Source organism: Trachypithecus francoisi, unplaced genomic scaffold (assembly GCF_009764315.1).
Source record: "Trachypithecus francoisi isolate TF-2019V2 unplaced genomic scaffold, Tfra_2.0 Lachesis_group5, whole genome shotgun sequence".
Lineage (NCBI taxonomy): Eukaryota > Metazoa > Chordata > Mammalia > Primates > Cercopithecidae > Trachypithecus > Trachypithecus francoisi.
Genome location: NW_022681470.1, coordinates 63,703,296 through 63,717,259, shown reverse-complemented (window position 1 = coordinate 63,717,259; position 13,964 = coordinate 63,703,296). Strand labels below are relative to the sequence as shown.

The 13,964-nt window shown below is 47.5% G+C and overlaps 1 protein-coding gene and 1 long non-coding RNA gene across 3 annotated transcripts in view; one reads left to right on the top strand and one right to left on the bottom strand.

The window, feature by feature from the left end:
- LOC117076750 overlaps positions 1-8,995 on the bottom strand; it is a 63,586-nt gene extending 54,591 nt beyond the window's left edge. The window contains exons 1-2 of one of the 2 annotated variants that reach the window (XR_004434465.1): positions 8,862-8,995; positions 5,089-5,192 (exon numbers count right to left, since the gene is read on the bottom strand). This is a non-coding gene — a long non-coding RNA (uncharacterized LOC117076750). The remainder of the gene's footprint in view (positions 1-5,088; positions 5,193-8,861) is intronic. The other variant, XR_004434464.1, reaches the window with a different exon arrangement.
- Positions 7,297-12,387, top strand: IL10 (interleukin 10). Its single transcript, XM_033200580.1, has 5 exons — positions 7,297-7,643; positions 8,525-8,584; positions 8,881-9,033; positions 10,085-10,150; positions 11,259-12,387. The coding sequence occupies exons 1-5, from the start codon at positions 7,479-7,481 to the stop codon at positions 11,349-11,351; spliced, it is 537 nt and encodes a 178-aa protein (XP_033056471.1). The 5' UTR covers positions 7,297-7,478; the 3' UTR covers positions 11,352-12,387.
- Positions 12,388-13,964: the final 1,577 nt, after the last annotated feature.

The following is a 13,964-nucleotide window of genomic DNA, read 5'->3' as shown; positions in this document are numbered from 1 at the left end:
ATGATGAACTCATTTGAGGAAGGAACATCTGAGCTGAGAGCTGAAGGATGAAGACAGGAGGAGAATAGGAAAGGAGAACTAAATGTGCAAAGGCCCTGTGATAGGAGAAAGAGGGGATAAATCACTGGGCATAGTGGCTGATGTATGTAAGCCCAGCCACTTGGAGGCTGAGGCAAGAGGATCACTTGAACCTAGGAGTTCAAAAACAGCCTGGGCAACATAGCAAGACCCTGTCTCTTTAAAAAAAAAAAAAAGAGAGAGAGAGATCATGTGGATCATTTGAAAAAAAAGAAGAAGAAAGTCAATGAGGCTGGAGTGCAGAGGGAAGTAGAAAGTGGAGAGTGCCGCAAGTTGAAGCAGAAGAGATAGGCAGGGTCAGATGATAAAGGAAGTTATAGAAAACATTAAGAATATGAGTCCTTATTTGACCAAGAGAGGGAAAGTGGGAAGCCAAGGAAGGGTTCAAGTAGCAACAGAGTCATGATCAGATTGGTGCTTGGAAATAATGACTTGCTACAACATGGAGAACGTCTAGAGAATGGATATTAGAACACCAACTTGGCATTTATTTTGGAGTCCAGGAGAGATAAGATAATGTTGGGGTGATGAGACCCAGCACCAGGCCATGGGGGCTACAAAGTCTGGCGGAGTCAAAGGAATGAGCAAAGACAAGTTAAGCGTGCATAAAGTGGGTCCAGGGGGCCAACGCTGGTACGGAGGCTGTGAAGGCCCCAAGTTTTGGGAGCCCACATTATTTATTGGTGATCGAACAAAGAAGCAGGTGGTGAGGACTTGGGGGTAAACAGTTGAGGGCAAGAGGATGTGGGGGTAGAAAGGTAGTGGTGCATCAAGCATAGATGTGACAGTTTAGCATTTTCTTTGACACATATAGAATATGCTGTGCTGCTCAAGATAATGGAGAGCATGTTTACGAGCCTGGGAGAGCAACCAAGTCTGTGCACATTCCAGAGGCTACGATGGATTTTATGCCCTAAGCCCTAGCCACGAGGGGTTTTATGTCCTGGGCTTAGATTTGTGGTGCAGCAGGGCAGCCTTCCACAATTTGGCACAGAGCTTGGTGTTCCAAAGGCCATGAGCAGTTTGAGACCCTGGACCCCGGACATCTTCCAAGACTCTTTTATATTATGACAGACAAGCCAGTCCTGCCTCAACTCTTCTACCAACAGATAGTAGCTTGAACTAGACAGTCATTGTTGGTGATGATGGAAATGGAGACAAAGCAGTAGATTAGAGAAATGTTTATGAAGAAAAATCTGGAGGTTCTGGTGACAGATTGAACATAGATGGGCAAGGAAAAGGGAGGGACCAACAAATCATTTCTAGAGTTAATTGATAGTTCCATTTACTGAGCTAGGGTGCACTGGAGGAAGGTGAAAGCAGAGAGAGATGATTTTACTCTCAGATCCAGAATCAACTACATAAATTGGCAGGGGAGGGCAGTACAAAATAAAAATGTGGAACCTCCTGCTCAACAGTTATTGAGAATTTCAAGATGGTGATAGCAGAGCAAGGGGAAGACTCTTTTAGTCATGGGACCTTGTATGACTGCAGAAGTCACTTACCTACAGACCCAGCCCTGCTTGGGTATGTTGGGTTGGAGGTGCCAGTCATCCAGTGGAGACTGGAGCAAACTAAAGCCCACCAGAGGGACTGTCCTGGAGCTAAAAGAATCCATTTTTGCCCACACTTAGGAGCCCACTGGTTATCCTAGGTAGTCATAAAGATAGAGCAGAAATGGCTATGGTCCTCTGGGTGGCCAAGGTTCCAACACCTGGTGTCCTGGTCCCTGATAAGCCAAATTTCTCATATGAGAAGTTACAGAGCACAGTGTCCATCCCCTAAGGAAAATCCAAATTGCCTGATGTGGTGCCACAGTTGCACAAAGGGGAATTCCACATTGGCTGCCCAAAGATCAGCCCTCCCGCTCATCTGTGGTTTGCAGTGTCTGCCAGCCATGATCCTCGGAAGGGCACTTAATCTGGTTTGCGTAACCCTTGTTCCATTCCACCTAAGGGCCATCCCCAGCCCAGGGTCCTCCTAAACTTCTGGCCCACCAGGCCTTTATTCTGAAGTACCCCAGACACTATCAAAGCCAATGTCAAGACAGCCCAGAGGAATATGGTGCTCACAGACCCCTGACCCCTTGCACCCCAAGCTGGCCACACTTTGGGTGTGTGATGGATATGGGGTCTGTTGCAGCACAGCTTCCGAGGAAGCCTCTGTCCAAGGAGCTGAGGAAGGTTATTCAAGGGAATACTAGAAATTTCAAGCTGGCGAAGCTATTTTACACACTAAATGTCCTGGATAAGAAGAAATGAAACTTCCTTTATCAGCCTTAAAAAATAACTACTAATGGCAAGTAGGAGTCAAGCCCCGAGGGGCTTCTTCATCAGGACAGTTGTATCCCCTCCCCAAGATGGCCACAATCTCACCTTCTCTGCCTGCATCATCAACCTGCCTGCTCTCTGCTGGCTGACCCTGTTGCCCAACAAGCTGTCTAAACTCAGAGTTCAGCAAGCCCAGATCCCTGAACCTTCCCTCTGCAGTTCCAGAGCCACCCTCACAGGGCTCCTAGCCCACTCCCAACTCTTGGGTTTGAGCTGTGGAATTGCAGTAAGGCATGGGGTAACTACACCAAGAAGGTTGCCATTTTGCTTAGCATGAGAGTAGCTGGGAGGCAGATTCCTTTTTTTTTTTTTTTTTTTGAGATGGAGTCTCACTCTATCACACAGGCTAGAGTGCAGTGGCGCGATCTCGGCTCACTGCAACCTCCACCTCCTGGGTTCATGCCATTCTCCTGCCTCATCCTTCTGAGTAGCTGGGACTACAAGTGCCTGCCACCACACCTGGCTAATTTTTTTTTTTTTTTTTTTTAGTAGAGACGAGGTTTCATCATGTTAGCCAGGATGGTCTTGATCTCCTGACCTCGTGATCCACCCACCTCGGCCTCCCAAAGTGCTGGGATTACAGGTGTGAGCCACCACGCCCAGCAAGGGAGGCAGATTCCTTTTTTTTTTTTTTTTCAGTTGCAAGATTTAATAGAGTGAAAACAGAGCTCCCGTACAAAGGGAGAGGACCCAAAGAGGGTAGCCATTGTCCCTCCTGCTGTGCTCTCAGGCGATATATGATTGGCTATTTCTTTACCTCCTGTTTTTGCCTAATTAGCATTTTAGTGAGCTCTCTTTACTACCTGATTGGTTGGGTGTGAGCTAAGTTGCAAGCCCCGTGTTTAATGGTGGATGCGGTCACCTTCCCAGCTAGGCTTAGGGATTCTCAGTTGGTCTAGGAAATCCAGCTAGTCCTGTCTCTCAGTCCCGCCTCTCAACAGGAAAACCCAAGTGCTATTGGGGAGGTTGGGCAATGACCGCTCTAATAGGAGGCAGATTCTTTATAAGATCTTGTGAACTGTAGAAAGCACCCTTCAAAATCTATTTGCGTAAGCACACACACACATACACATACACACACACACACACACACACACCCCAGCAGTTCTTGTCTGTCCAGATTCCTCTGCAGCTAAAGTGGTGAAACTTATGGGGTGGAGCTTCCTAAAAAGATTATCAAGGTCTCCTGGGTTGGTGTGCCTTTAAACCTTTGGACTTTACCACCTCCTATCTCTCCTATCTCCTCTCCAACAAAGGTTAGGAGAACAAGAATACAGAAAAAACGGGCCCAGGATGACATCTGAGTGCTTGCTTTGGGCTTCTTGATGAGTGAGACAGAAAATAAAATAAAATCCCCCTTTTTTAAAGCCATGCTTACTCAGGTTTTCCTTCATTTGCAGCTAAATACAAAAATGAGAGAATATTTTGGAGTAGGGATGGAAGAAGAGAAGTATTCGCCTTCCCACAACCTTCTGATTTCCCAGTGTGTCCCCAACTGGAAAAATTCATTTAAAATCAGTGTAATAAGTTTGATTAGATGCCTGCTATGCATCTAGGCTTGAGGGCAAACCGGACTCGGCCTTTTGGCCTCAAGAAGCTCACAGTATGAGAGTGGCATTTGTGACCTCTTGAAATTCACAGAACTGAATTGTGCCCAGGTTGACACTCTGTCCATCCATAGGTGCCTGCCTTCTCACTTCCCTCTTTGCATGAGCGCCTTGTACCAAAATCCAAACCCAAATCTCCTCACATGTGAGTGTTGGCATTTATGTCTCAAACACGACCTATGGGTTTGGGACTTTTCCCCGTGGACCCCAGTGACTTTTCAGATGAACAGATATCTTCAAAAACTTGAGAAATAGAAGTCCTGTTTGTTGTTCTTGTTGCCTTGTCAATATGAGGGCATAGGGTCTTTACTCAAATGTTCATATCTATCTCTTGACAGCAATACTATGAGACATATTGATGGAGAAGCTGTTGTCTCCATATGTTAAATGAGGACGTGCATCAGGGAACTTGCCTATGGTTCTCTCCAACCACTTAAATTCTGAAACTTTGAAATGAGAGTGGACAGTAATTTCAAATCAATGGGTAAAGAATCAACTCTTCAGCAAATGGCTTGAGATAATTAGCTATACATTTCAGAACAAATAAAGAAGTCAGTTCCCGGCCGGGCGCGGTGGCTCACGTCTGTATTCCCAGCACTTTGGGAGGCCGAGGTGGGTGGATCACGAGGTCAGGAGATCAAGACCATCCTGGTTAAAACGGTGAAACCCTGTCTCTACTATAATATATATATATATATATATATATATGTATATTAGCTGGGTGTGGTGGCGGGCGCCTGTAGTCCCAATACTCGGGAGACTGAGGCAGGAGAATGACTTGAACCCAGGAGGCGGAGCTTGCAGTGAGCCGAGAATGTGCCACTGCACTCCAGCCTGGGTGACACAGCAAGATTCCGTCTCAAAAAAAAAAAAAAAAAAAGAAGTCAGATCCTAACCTCAACCCTATTTAATAGATTATAGATGAAAGAAAGGTACAAATGGCTTTTACACTCCCTTCTCCCTGACATTGTGTGTGTGTGTGTGTATTTGCACACACATCTCAAATAATAAGAAAATTGAAGGGAGGCTGCCTGCCTCCCTGAGTCACTCTCCTTCTCCTTCTGAGTGCTTACCTGTGTCCAGACCGCCTCCTTAGCCTCACACCCTCCAGGCTCACAGGGCACTCTTCTCTGCCCATCCCAAGTATAGCTGATCCTTCCACGGGCCAGACTCGGTGCTAGGTAGCAAGTATGCAAAGATTAATAAAACAATGCCCTGTTTCAGGGAGCTCAAAGCTGATTGGGCAAGGCATGATGTGTACACGAATGACAGCCAAGGTAGGGTTGTAGGTTTCCTAGTAAGGTAAGCACAGTGCATGATGGGAAACAAAGGAAGGAGGGGTTCGCAGCCTCACCCAGAGTTCAGAACCCCTGGCCTGCCTGATGTCTATGCTGAGTCCACAACACCCAGCTCAGAGAGGGGGCTAGCCCTGCAGGCTAACGCAGACACAGCCCAGAAAACCCAGGAGCTGAGGGGGAAGGAGAAAGGTGCAAGCAGGGGAAACCCAGGTCCTGGTCCCCTTCTCTCTGCTTCCTGGCAGCAGAACTCAGACAGAACTCTTGAGCCAGTGTAAGGCTGGCAGGACCAGTAAGTTCTGAGTTAGCTCCATACTAGTTTCTAGAAGGCTCTTTCTCACTTCCTGATTCTTAGGTTTCTACATTGACACTCCCTGAAGAGTTGGGAAGAGACACCACAGTCCCCTGACCCTGATCCATAGGTCACCACAGCAGGGACATCCATAGGCTGGGCCTGGGCCCTCTCATCCCTCCCTCCCACTCACTCTATGCTGGCTGGGCCCCAAGGTGTTTGCACCCATTGTGGTGAGTGACCTTCTCCAGTGGAGCAGATTCAGAACCTTCTGCCATTGGAGATGTCCCATTGCTGATGCAGGAAGGTGAAGAGCCAGCAGAACACTGGGAAGGCCCTCCATCTGGGTCCATGGCTACCTAAGCTCAGTGCTGCCTGGCAGGCAGAGGGACAAGTGCTGTTGCCCTGTTGGGACAGACAAAAAACAGACACAGGGAGGATGAGTGACTTGCCCTGAGTATAGAGTGACAGGGCCAAGGCAGAGCCCAGGCTTCCTGCAGCTAGGCCAGTGTTCCTCCCAGTTACAGTCTAAACTGGAACGGCAGGCGAAGTCCCTGTGGAAGGGGAAGGTGAAGTCTCAAAGGATCCCCAGAGACTTTGCAGGTATCTGAAGAAGTCCTGATGTCACTGCTCTGGTCCTTCCCCAAGTAGAGCAATGCTCCACGCCACAACCCAACTGGCTCCCTTACCTTGTACACACACACACACACACACACACACACACACACACACACACACAAATCCAAGACAACACTGTTAAGGCTTCTTTGGGAAGGGGAAGTAGGGATAGGTAAGAGGAAAGTAAGGGACCTCCTATCCAGCCTCCATGGAATCCTGACTTCTTTTCCCCGTTATTTCAACTTCTTCCTCCCCATCTTTTAAACTTTAGACTCCAGCCACAGAAGCTTACAACTAAAAGAAACTCTAAGGCCAATTTAACCCAAGGTTTCACTCTATGTGCTGGAGATGGCATAGAGTAGGGTGAGGGAACCAAATTCTCAGTTGGCACTGGTGTACCCTTGTACAGGTGATGTAACCTCTCTGTGCCTCAGTTTGCTTACTATAAAATAGAGATGGTAGGGGTCATGGTGAGCACTACCTGACTAGCATATAACAAGCTTTCGGCCAGTGCAGACTACTCTTACCCACTTCCCCCAAGTACAGTTGGGGTGGGGGACACCTGGGACAGCTGAAGGGAGGAAACATGCGCCTGAGAATCCAAATGAAATCAGGGTAAAGGAGCCTGGAGCACATCCTGTGACCCTGCCTGTCCTGTAGGAAGCCAGTCTCTGGAAGGTAAAATGGAAGAGCTGCTTGGGAGCTTTGAGGATATTTAGCCCACCCCCTCATTTTTACTTGGGGAAACCTAAGGTGACTGTCTAAGTTAGCAAGGAGACGTCTTGGGTATTCACCCCGGGTTGGGGGGACCCAATTATTTCTCAATCCCATTGTATTCTGGAATGGGCAATTTGTCCACGTCACTGTGACCTAGGAACACGCGAATGGGAACCCACAGGGCCTCTGCGCACAAAACAGCTGTTCTCCCCAGGAAATCAACTTTTTTTAATTGAGAAGCTAAAAAATTATTCTAAGAGAGGTAGCCCATCCTAAAAATAGCTGTGCAGAAGTTATTGTTCAACCAATCGTTTTTGCTTACGATGCTAAATTTGAAAACTAAGTTTATTAGAGAGGTTAGAGAAGGAGGAGCTCTAAGCAGAAAAAATCCTGTGCCGGGAAACCTGTGATTGTGGCTTTTTATGAATGAAGAGGCCTCCCTGAGCTTACAATATAAAAGGGGGACAGAGAGGTGAAGGTCTACACATCAGGGGCTTGCTCTTGCAAAACCAAACCACAAGACAGACTTGCAAAAGAAGGCATGCACAGCTCAGCACTGCTCTGTTGCCTGGTCCTCCTGACTGGGGTGAGGGCCAGCCCAGGCCAGGGCACCCATTCTGAGAACAGCTGCACCCGCTTCCCAGGCAACGTGCCTCACATGCTTCGAGACCTCCGAGATGCCTTCAGGAGAGTGAAGACTTTCTTTGTGAGTATGATTCCCTCCTGTGCTTTCTCTCTTCCTGGGACTGCCTGAACTAGGCATTCTCCTGGAGCTATAAGAAGAACCCTCCTCCTGTGCCTCCACTTCCATCCCCAACACCTATTTCCCCAAACTTAAATTCTTAAGAGAATCCTAGATCAAGCCATAGGTTTAGTGAGTTAAGCTAAGCCAGATGATATAGTAAATGTGCAGGAAAAGCTGCCTTAAAAAGTAAATGCATTCTTTCTCATGCTGAGAAACTTCTTATAAGATCCTGCTAGAGCTCTATACTTTATTGGCTAGGAGAAGTAAAGAAAGGTCTGATTTGAGGTGAAAATGCTCCCTATGCCCTGTAACAGGGAAGCTTAAATTGCCTCTGCTTAGAGCCTTTCCAGACCTGAAAGACCAGTGGTTTGGGGAAGCACTCTACATGAGGGAAACCTGCATTAGAAGGAGCTTCTTATTCCCTGGGATCTTTCCAAGTTGAACTGGATGTCTACAGTGGGGAGAAAGAAAAGCAGAGAACAGGACATGAGAGGGGGCTCAAGGCACCAAAGCGTTGACATAGGTGTTCCTTAAAGCCGAACGTAGCTCTGCAGAAAGAAGACCAGGACTGAGTCAAGTTTCTGCTTTCGCTTCAAAATCGGCCAGATTTTTTAAATAACTTGACTCTGAGGAGGAGGACCAGATTTAAGTGATGGTCCCATCACTGTTGAATCCTCTGTTTTTAAAACTCCCCTTTTGATATTTTGGGCCAGAGCCAATTTGATTTAAAAAAACAGAAACAAACAAACAAAAAAAAACTCGAAACGCAAGGGCATCAAAAAGACCGCATTTCAGTTATTTCCCCAAACCTCAAGTTCATTCTCCTTTTGTTCTTCATGCAGCAAATGAAGGATCAGCTGGACAACATATTATTAAAGGAGTCCTTGCTGGAAGACTTTAAGGTGAGAGCAGGGGCGGGGTGCTGGGGGAGCGTGCAGCCTGATTAAGGGAAGGGAGGCTCTGCTTCCTGATTGCAGGAAATTGGGTCTGTTTCCTTCTCTTTGAAAAGGAGAAGTGGGAAGATCTTAACTCAGCACATCCAGCAGCCAGAGGGTTTACAAAAGGCTCAGTCCTTGGGGGGAGGTTTCTGGTGAAGGAGGATCGCTGGAACCAAGCTGTCCTCTCAAGCTATTTGCAGCAGCCCCTCCTCCCAGTCACCTCCACCAATCTCTCACTCACCTTTGGCTCCTGCCCTTAGGGTTACCTGGGTTGCCAAGCCTTGTCTGAGATGATCCAGTTTTACCTGGAGGAGGTGATGCCCCAAGCTGAGAACCAAGACCCAGACATCAAGGAGCATGTGAACTCCCTGGGGGAGAATCTGAAGACCCTCAGGCTGAGGCTGCGGCGCTGTGTAAGTAGCAGAACAGTTCTTTCCCTTGCAGCTGCCCCCAAAATACCATCTCCTACAGACCAGCATCCAGAGACACTCACATCTAGAGACACAGTAAAGACACAGACTGGCAGAGCTAGCTGTAAATGTGGAAAGACTCCTGGAGTCAGATCTCTTGCTCATTTCTCTGAGCAGGCGTGGGGGGTGGCTGCTAGGCATTTACATGTGAAATTTGCAAGCAGCTTTCCTGTTATTTGTGAGTCATTTGTGGGTTATTAACTACTCCCCTCTCTCTCTTCATGAAAGGAGCCCAGAGCTTCAGTCAGGCCTCCACTGCCTCTTTGTAACTAGATGCTGGGCTGGGAGCTAAGGTTTCCAAGCAGAGGAAACATCACTCACCTCTTTTAATCTCAACATTTGGAAAGCAAAGCTCTAAGAAGGGCCCAATTGACTGACAGGACTTCCCCTGGCATTTTAGAAAGGACAAGGGGACTATTCATCCCCGGGCTAGTGTCTATGAGTAATTCCTCTAAGTAATTTATTTCTCCAACTGACATGATGCCCTCACTACTAATGGTTTCTCTTGTTCTCTCACCAATATTGGAAAAACAGTTGGTGTCTATTTGTAGGACAGGGCTATGTGAAGGGTTTGGTGCCAGTAGTTTCCCTCCTCAGATGCTTAGAAATGGTCCTCGGTAGCTGTGACTGATGGGGAGGGACAGGATAGAGAGGCAAAAAAGGACAGGCTGAAGAATGCCTCACTCAGCACTGCAGGAGATACTGTAGAGTTCCGGGGGAGGAAGGAATCCCAAGACCTGGGTTGTCATTCAAGCCTTGCGAACATCTCGGGGTGGGTCCTGGAGAAATACATTTTATCTCCCAGGGCCATGGTTCTTCTCTGACCCTTGGATAGTTAGTAAGGGTGAAGCAGGGCTCAGTTCTCTCTGGGAGCTGTGAGGCAAGGCATTTGGATAAATCTAGAACCCTCATGATGCCACCAGCTTGTCCCCCAAGTGCGATGGACATGGAGCTGGGAGCTGGGATCACCAACACTTTCTCTTTTCTTCCACAGCATCGATTTCTTCCCTGTGAAAACAAGAGCAAAGCCGTGGAGCAGGTGAAGAATGCCTTTAGTAAGGTGAGCTTGGATGGTGGCAGAGAGGGTCTGCAGAGCACAGCCCATGCCGACTCCCCAACCCCAAAGCGTGGAAGGTGGTGGGGACTCTTAGGCCCCATCCTTCATTGGAAGGAGTGTGGGAACCTGACAGATGGTATGACCTGCTCAGCCAGTGAGGAGCTGCCGCCTTGTTGTATTTGTTTTCTGTTAAGTGTCTTTGGGGGTTTCTAAATGACTGCTCGCTGCCTTTGCAGGCTTGCGGGTTAGGCTGGCCGGCCAGCCTGTGAACACAGTGAGCTGTGTGCTGGGGAGAGTGACAAAGGAAACAGAAAGTACAGAAAGTAGCTTGTTGGGAATCTAGGCCGAACCCACACGTGCAGGAAGCTGGCACACAAATGTGCACATACAAATACACCTGGGGGTTCAGCCCAGACTCCCCAGAACTCAGAATGAGCAGGAAGCTGGATTCTCACTTAGCTGGAGTTGGTTCAAGGCCACTTTCCATTTGCCCCTTGCACCTGCCAAGGTGCCTGAGAATGTCAGCTCCCAAACCAAACAGGGTTTCACACTTCCAACTGTGCGTGAACTTTTTCAACCTGATTTCCCAGAAACCATGTGGCCTGTGTCCTCCTCGTGGGCTGGGGACAGACACTGCACAGAGTGCCAACATTAGGGGGTGTGAATTTCTCATAGTAGATCAGGGCGGCAGGGCAGGGCCTGCTCAATGTGTTGGTGGGAGAACACAGACATTTAAAAGGCTCCCTCCTCTCCTTCTCTCACCATCTTGGTTTCAAAGTGCTTCCTCTAATGTCTTTTCATCGCATTCTGCATAATCATCATGTGAATATGTGACCTTTAAAATTGTTGAAAAGGCATCATTTTGAAGACAGCGCTTTGCAAAATAAATGCTCCCCTTGCTAGGCAGTAGCCATACTTCAGGCCTGGAGGAGAAGGTCAATGCACTGCCTTTCCCAAGGCAGCTGGGCCTATCCTCTGGTTTACTTCCCAGCGTAAGGGAGAACAAGCAGCCTCTGCACTCAAGGTCATGCCCATCCATGAGCATGGGAAAGGGGAGCCTATTTAGTCCCCAGAAGGGATTTAACTGAATGTTTCTTATCTCTCTGCACAGCTCCAAGAGAAAGGCGTCTACAAAGCCATGAGTGAGTTTGACATCTTCATCAACTACATAGAAGCCTACATGACAATGAAGATGCAAAACTGAGACATCAGGGTGGCGACTCTATAGACTCTAGGACATAAATTAGAGGTCTCCAAAATCAGATCCGGGGTTCTGGAATACCTGACCCAGCCCCTTGGGAAACCTTATTGTACCTCTTTCACAGAATATTTATTACCTCTGATACCTCAACCCCCATTTCTATTTATTTACTGAGCTTCTCTGTGAATGACTTAGAAAGAAGCCCAATATTATAATTTTTTTTCAATATTTATTATTTTCACCTGTTTTTAAGCTGTTTCCATAGGGTGACACACTATGGTATTTGAGTGTTTTAAGATAAATTATAAGTTATATAAGGGAGAAAAAAAAAAACCTTCCTTGGGAAGCCAACAGAAGCTTCCATTCCAAGCCTGACCACGCTTTGTAGCTGTTGAGCTGTTTTCCCTGACCTCCCTCTAATTTCTCTTGTCTGTGGGCTTGGGGCTTCCTAACTGCTGCACATACTCTTAGGAAGAGAAACCAGGGAGCCCCTTTGATGATTAATTCACCTTCCAGTGGCTCAGAGGGATTCCCCTAACCTCATTCGCCAACCACTTCATTCTTGAAAGCTGTGGCCAGCTTGTTATTTATAACAACCTAAATTTGGTTCTAGGCCGGGCACGGTGGCGTACGCCTGTAATCCCAGCACTTTGGGAGGCCAAGGCGGGTGGATCACTTAAGGTCAGGAGTTCCTAACCAGCCTGGCCAACATGGTAAAACCCCATCTCTACTAAAAATACAAAAATTAGCCAGGCATGGTGGCGCACACCTGTAATCCCAGCTACTCGGGAGGCTGAGGCAGGAGAATTGCTTGAACCCAGGAGGCGGAGGTTGCAGTGAGCTGATACCATGCCACTGTACTTCAGCCTGGGTGACAGAGCAAGACTCTGCCTCAAAAAAATAAAAATAAAAATAAATTTGGTTCTAATAGAACTCAGTTTTAACTAGAATTGATTCAATTCCTCTGGGAATGTTACATTGTTTGTCTGTCTTCTTGGCAGATTTTAATTTTGAATAAATAAATGTATCTTGTTCACATTGTGTGCTGGTGTCCGTTGACTCTTGTCTGACTAAAATTGTTCTCTCGAAGCTCCCAAGACAAAAGAGAATGGGTGAATGAATTCTACATTTCAGAGAAAGGAAGCCAGCTACCCCCTCCCAGGAGAGAGGGAAGGCTCCAAACCCGATCAGAGAAAAAGCTATTCTCACTGCAAAAGCCAACAGCAAAGACACCATGGTCTTCCCACAACTCAATCCTTCAAAGATTTGCTCCTAAATCCTTAAAGATCATGCTGATTTTCAAGGCTAAGGAGTAGATTCTATAGGTACCAAAATTAGAAAGGAAAACAGGGGAAGTTTTTTGGGGTTTGTTTTTGTTTTTGTTTTTGTTTTTGCCTTTTGAGATGGAGTCTCTCCCTGTCTCCCAGGCTGGAATGCAATGGCATGATCTCGGCTCACTGCAACCTCTGCCTCCCAGGTTCAAGCGATTCTCCTACCTCAGCTTCCCAAGTAGCTGGATCTACAGGCTCATGCCACCATGCCTGGCTAATTTTTTGTATTTTTAGTAAAAATGGGGTTTCACCATGTTGGCCAGGCTAGTTATGAACTCCTGACCTCAAGTGATCCACCCGCCTCAGCCTCCCAAAGTGTCGGGATTACAGGTGTGAGCCACCACCCCCAGCCAGGGGAAGTTTTTAGGGTGAATACGAATTGCCTGGGTTATCCTGAGGATTAAGATAATGAGCTCACAGAGCTTCTGTCACTAGCAGATGGTCGCAGTGCATACAGTTGGTTGTTATTGGTCATCACAACCAAAAACTCCCGCCAAATCCTCTTTGAGCTGAGATCAGAGGCAACAGGGCTGGACCCAACAGAGTCGAAAATAAGCAAATTAGCCCACTTGAGAGGATAGCCAAGGACATCAGCTGCTGCTCTTTCTGTCCCTTCTCTGAGCCACCAGACAAATGTGAGACTGGCTTCTGACTGCGGTCTGCTGGGAGGGGCACGGCGGCTGGGGAAGCCCTACTCAAAGCCCCGTGACTTAGAGGAGAGAGGAGGAAAAAAACGGGCTGAGTAAACACTAGTCCACCTCACGCTCTGCCTGGGCAGCCCTGGTCTGGGGAAGGCTGGGAGCGGAGAGGCTGTGGTCAGTTTTTCAGTAAGACCTGACTCACTTTGGTTAAAGTAACCATAGGAAGGAAGTGGGAAACATCAAAGTGAAAATTCTGAGATGAAAGGGTAGGAGTAAGAATGGAGGTTAGCAGAAGATAAGGAGTGGGGCCAGAAGCTATCTACTCTGAGGCTGTCCATACTGAACTGAAGAAGACATCCTGAGTCTGTGAAAGGAAAATCTTGGGTCCTCAAAATCACTAGGCTAAAGGGAAAAGTCAAGCTGGGAACTACTGAGGGCAAACCTGCCTTCCATTCTATTCAAAGCCATCCCTCTGTTCACTGAGATAGATGCATATCTGATAGCCTCCTTTGGAAAAGAATGCAACCATTTGTCTCTCACCTACCTGTGACCTGGAAGCCCCTTCCCTGTTTTGAGTTGTCCCCATCTTTCTGGATGGAACCAATGCACTTCTTACATATATTGATTGATGTCTCCTGTCTCCC

Coding starts and splice junctions, on each gene's coding strand:
- IL10 (XM_033200580.1), top strand. CDS start 7,479: ATGCACAGCTCAGCACTGCTCTGTTGCCTGGTCCTCCTGACTGGGGTG. Junction 7,644..8,524: donor GGAGAGTGAAGACTTTCTTT/GTGAGTATGATT, acceptor TTCTTCATGCAG/CAAATGAAGGATCAGCTGGA. Junction 8,585..8,880: donor CCTTGCTGGAAGACTTTAAG/GTGAGAGCAGGG, acceptor TCCTGCCCTTAG/GGTTACCTGGGTTGCCAAGC.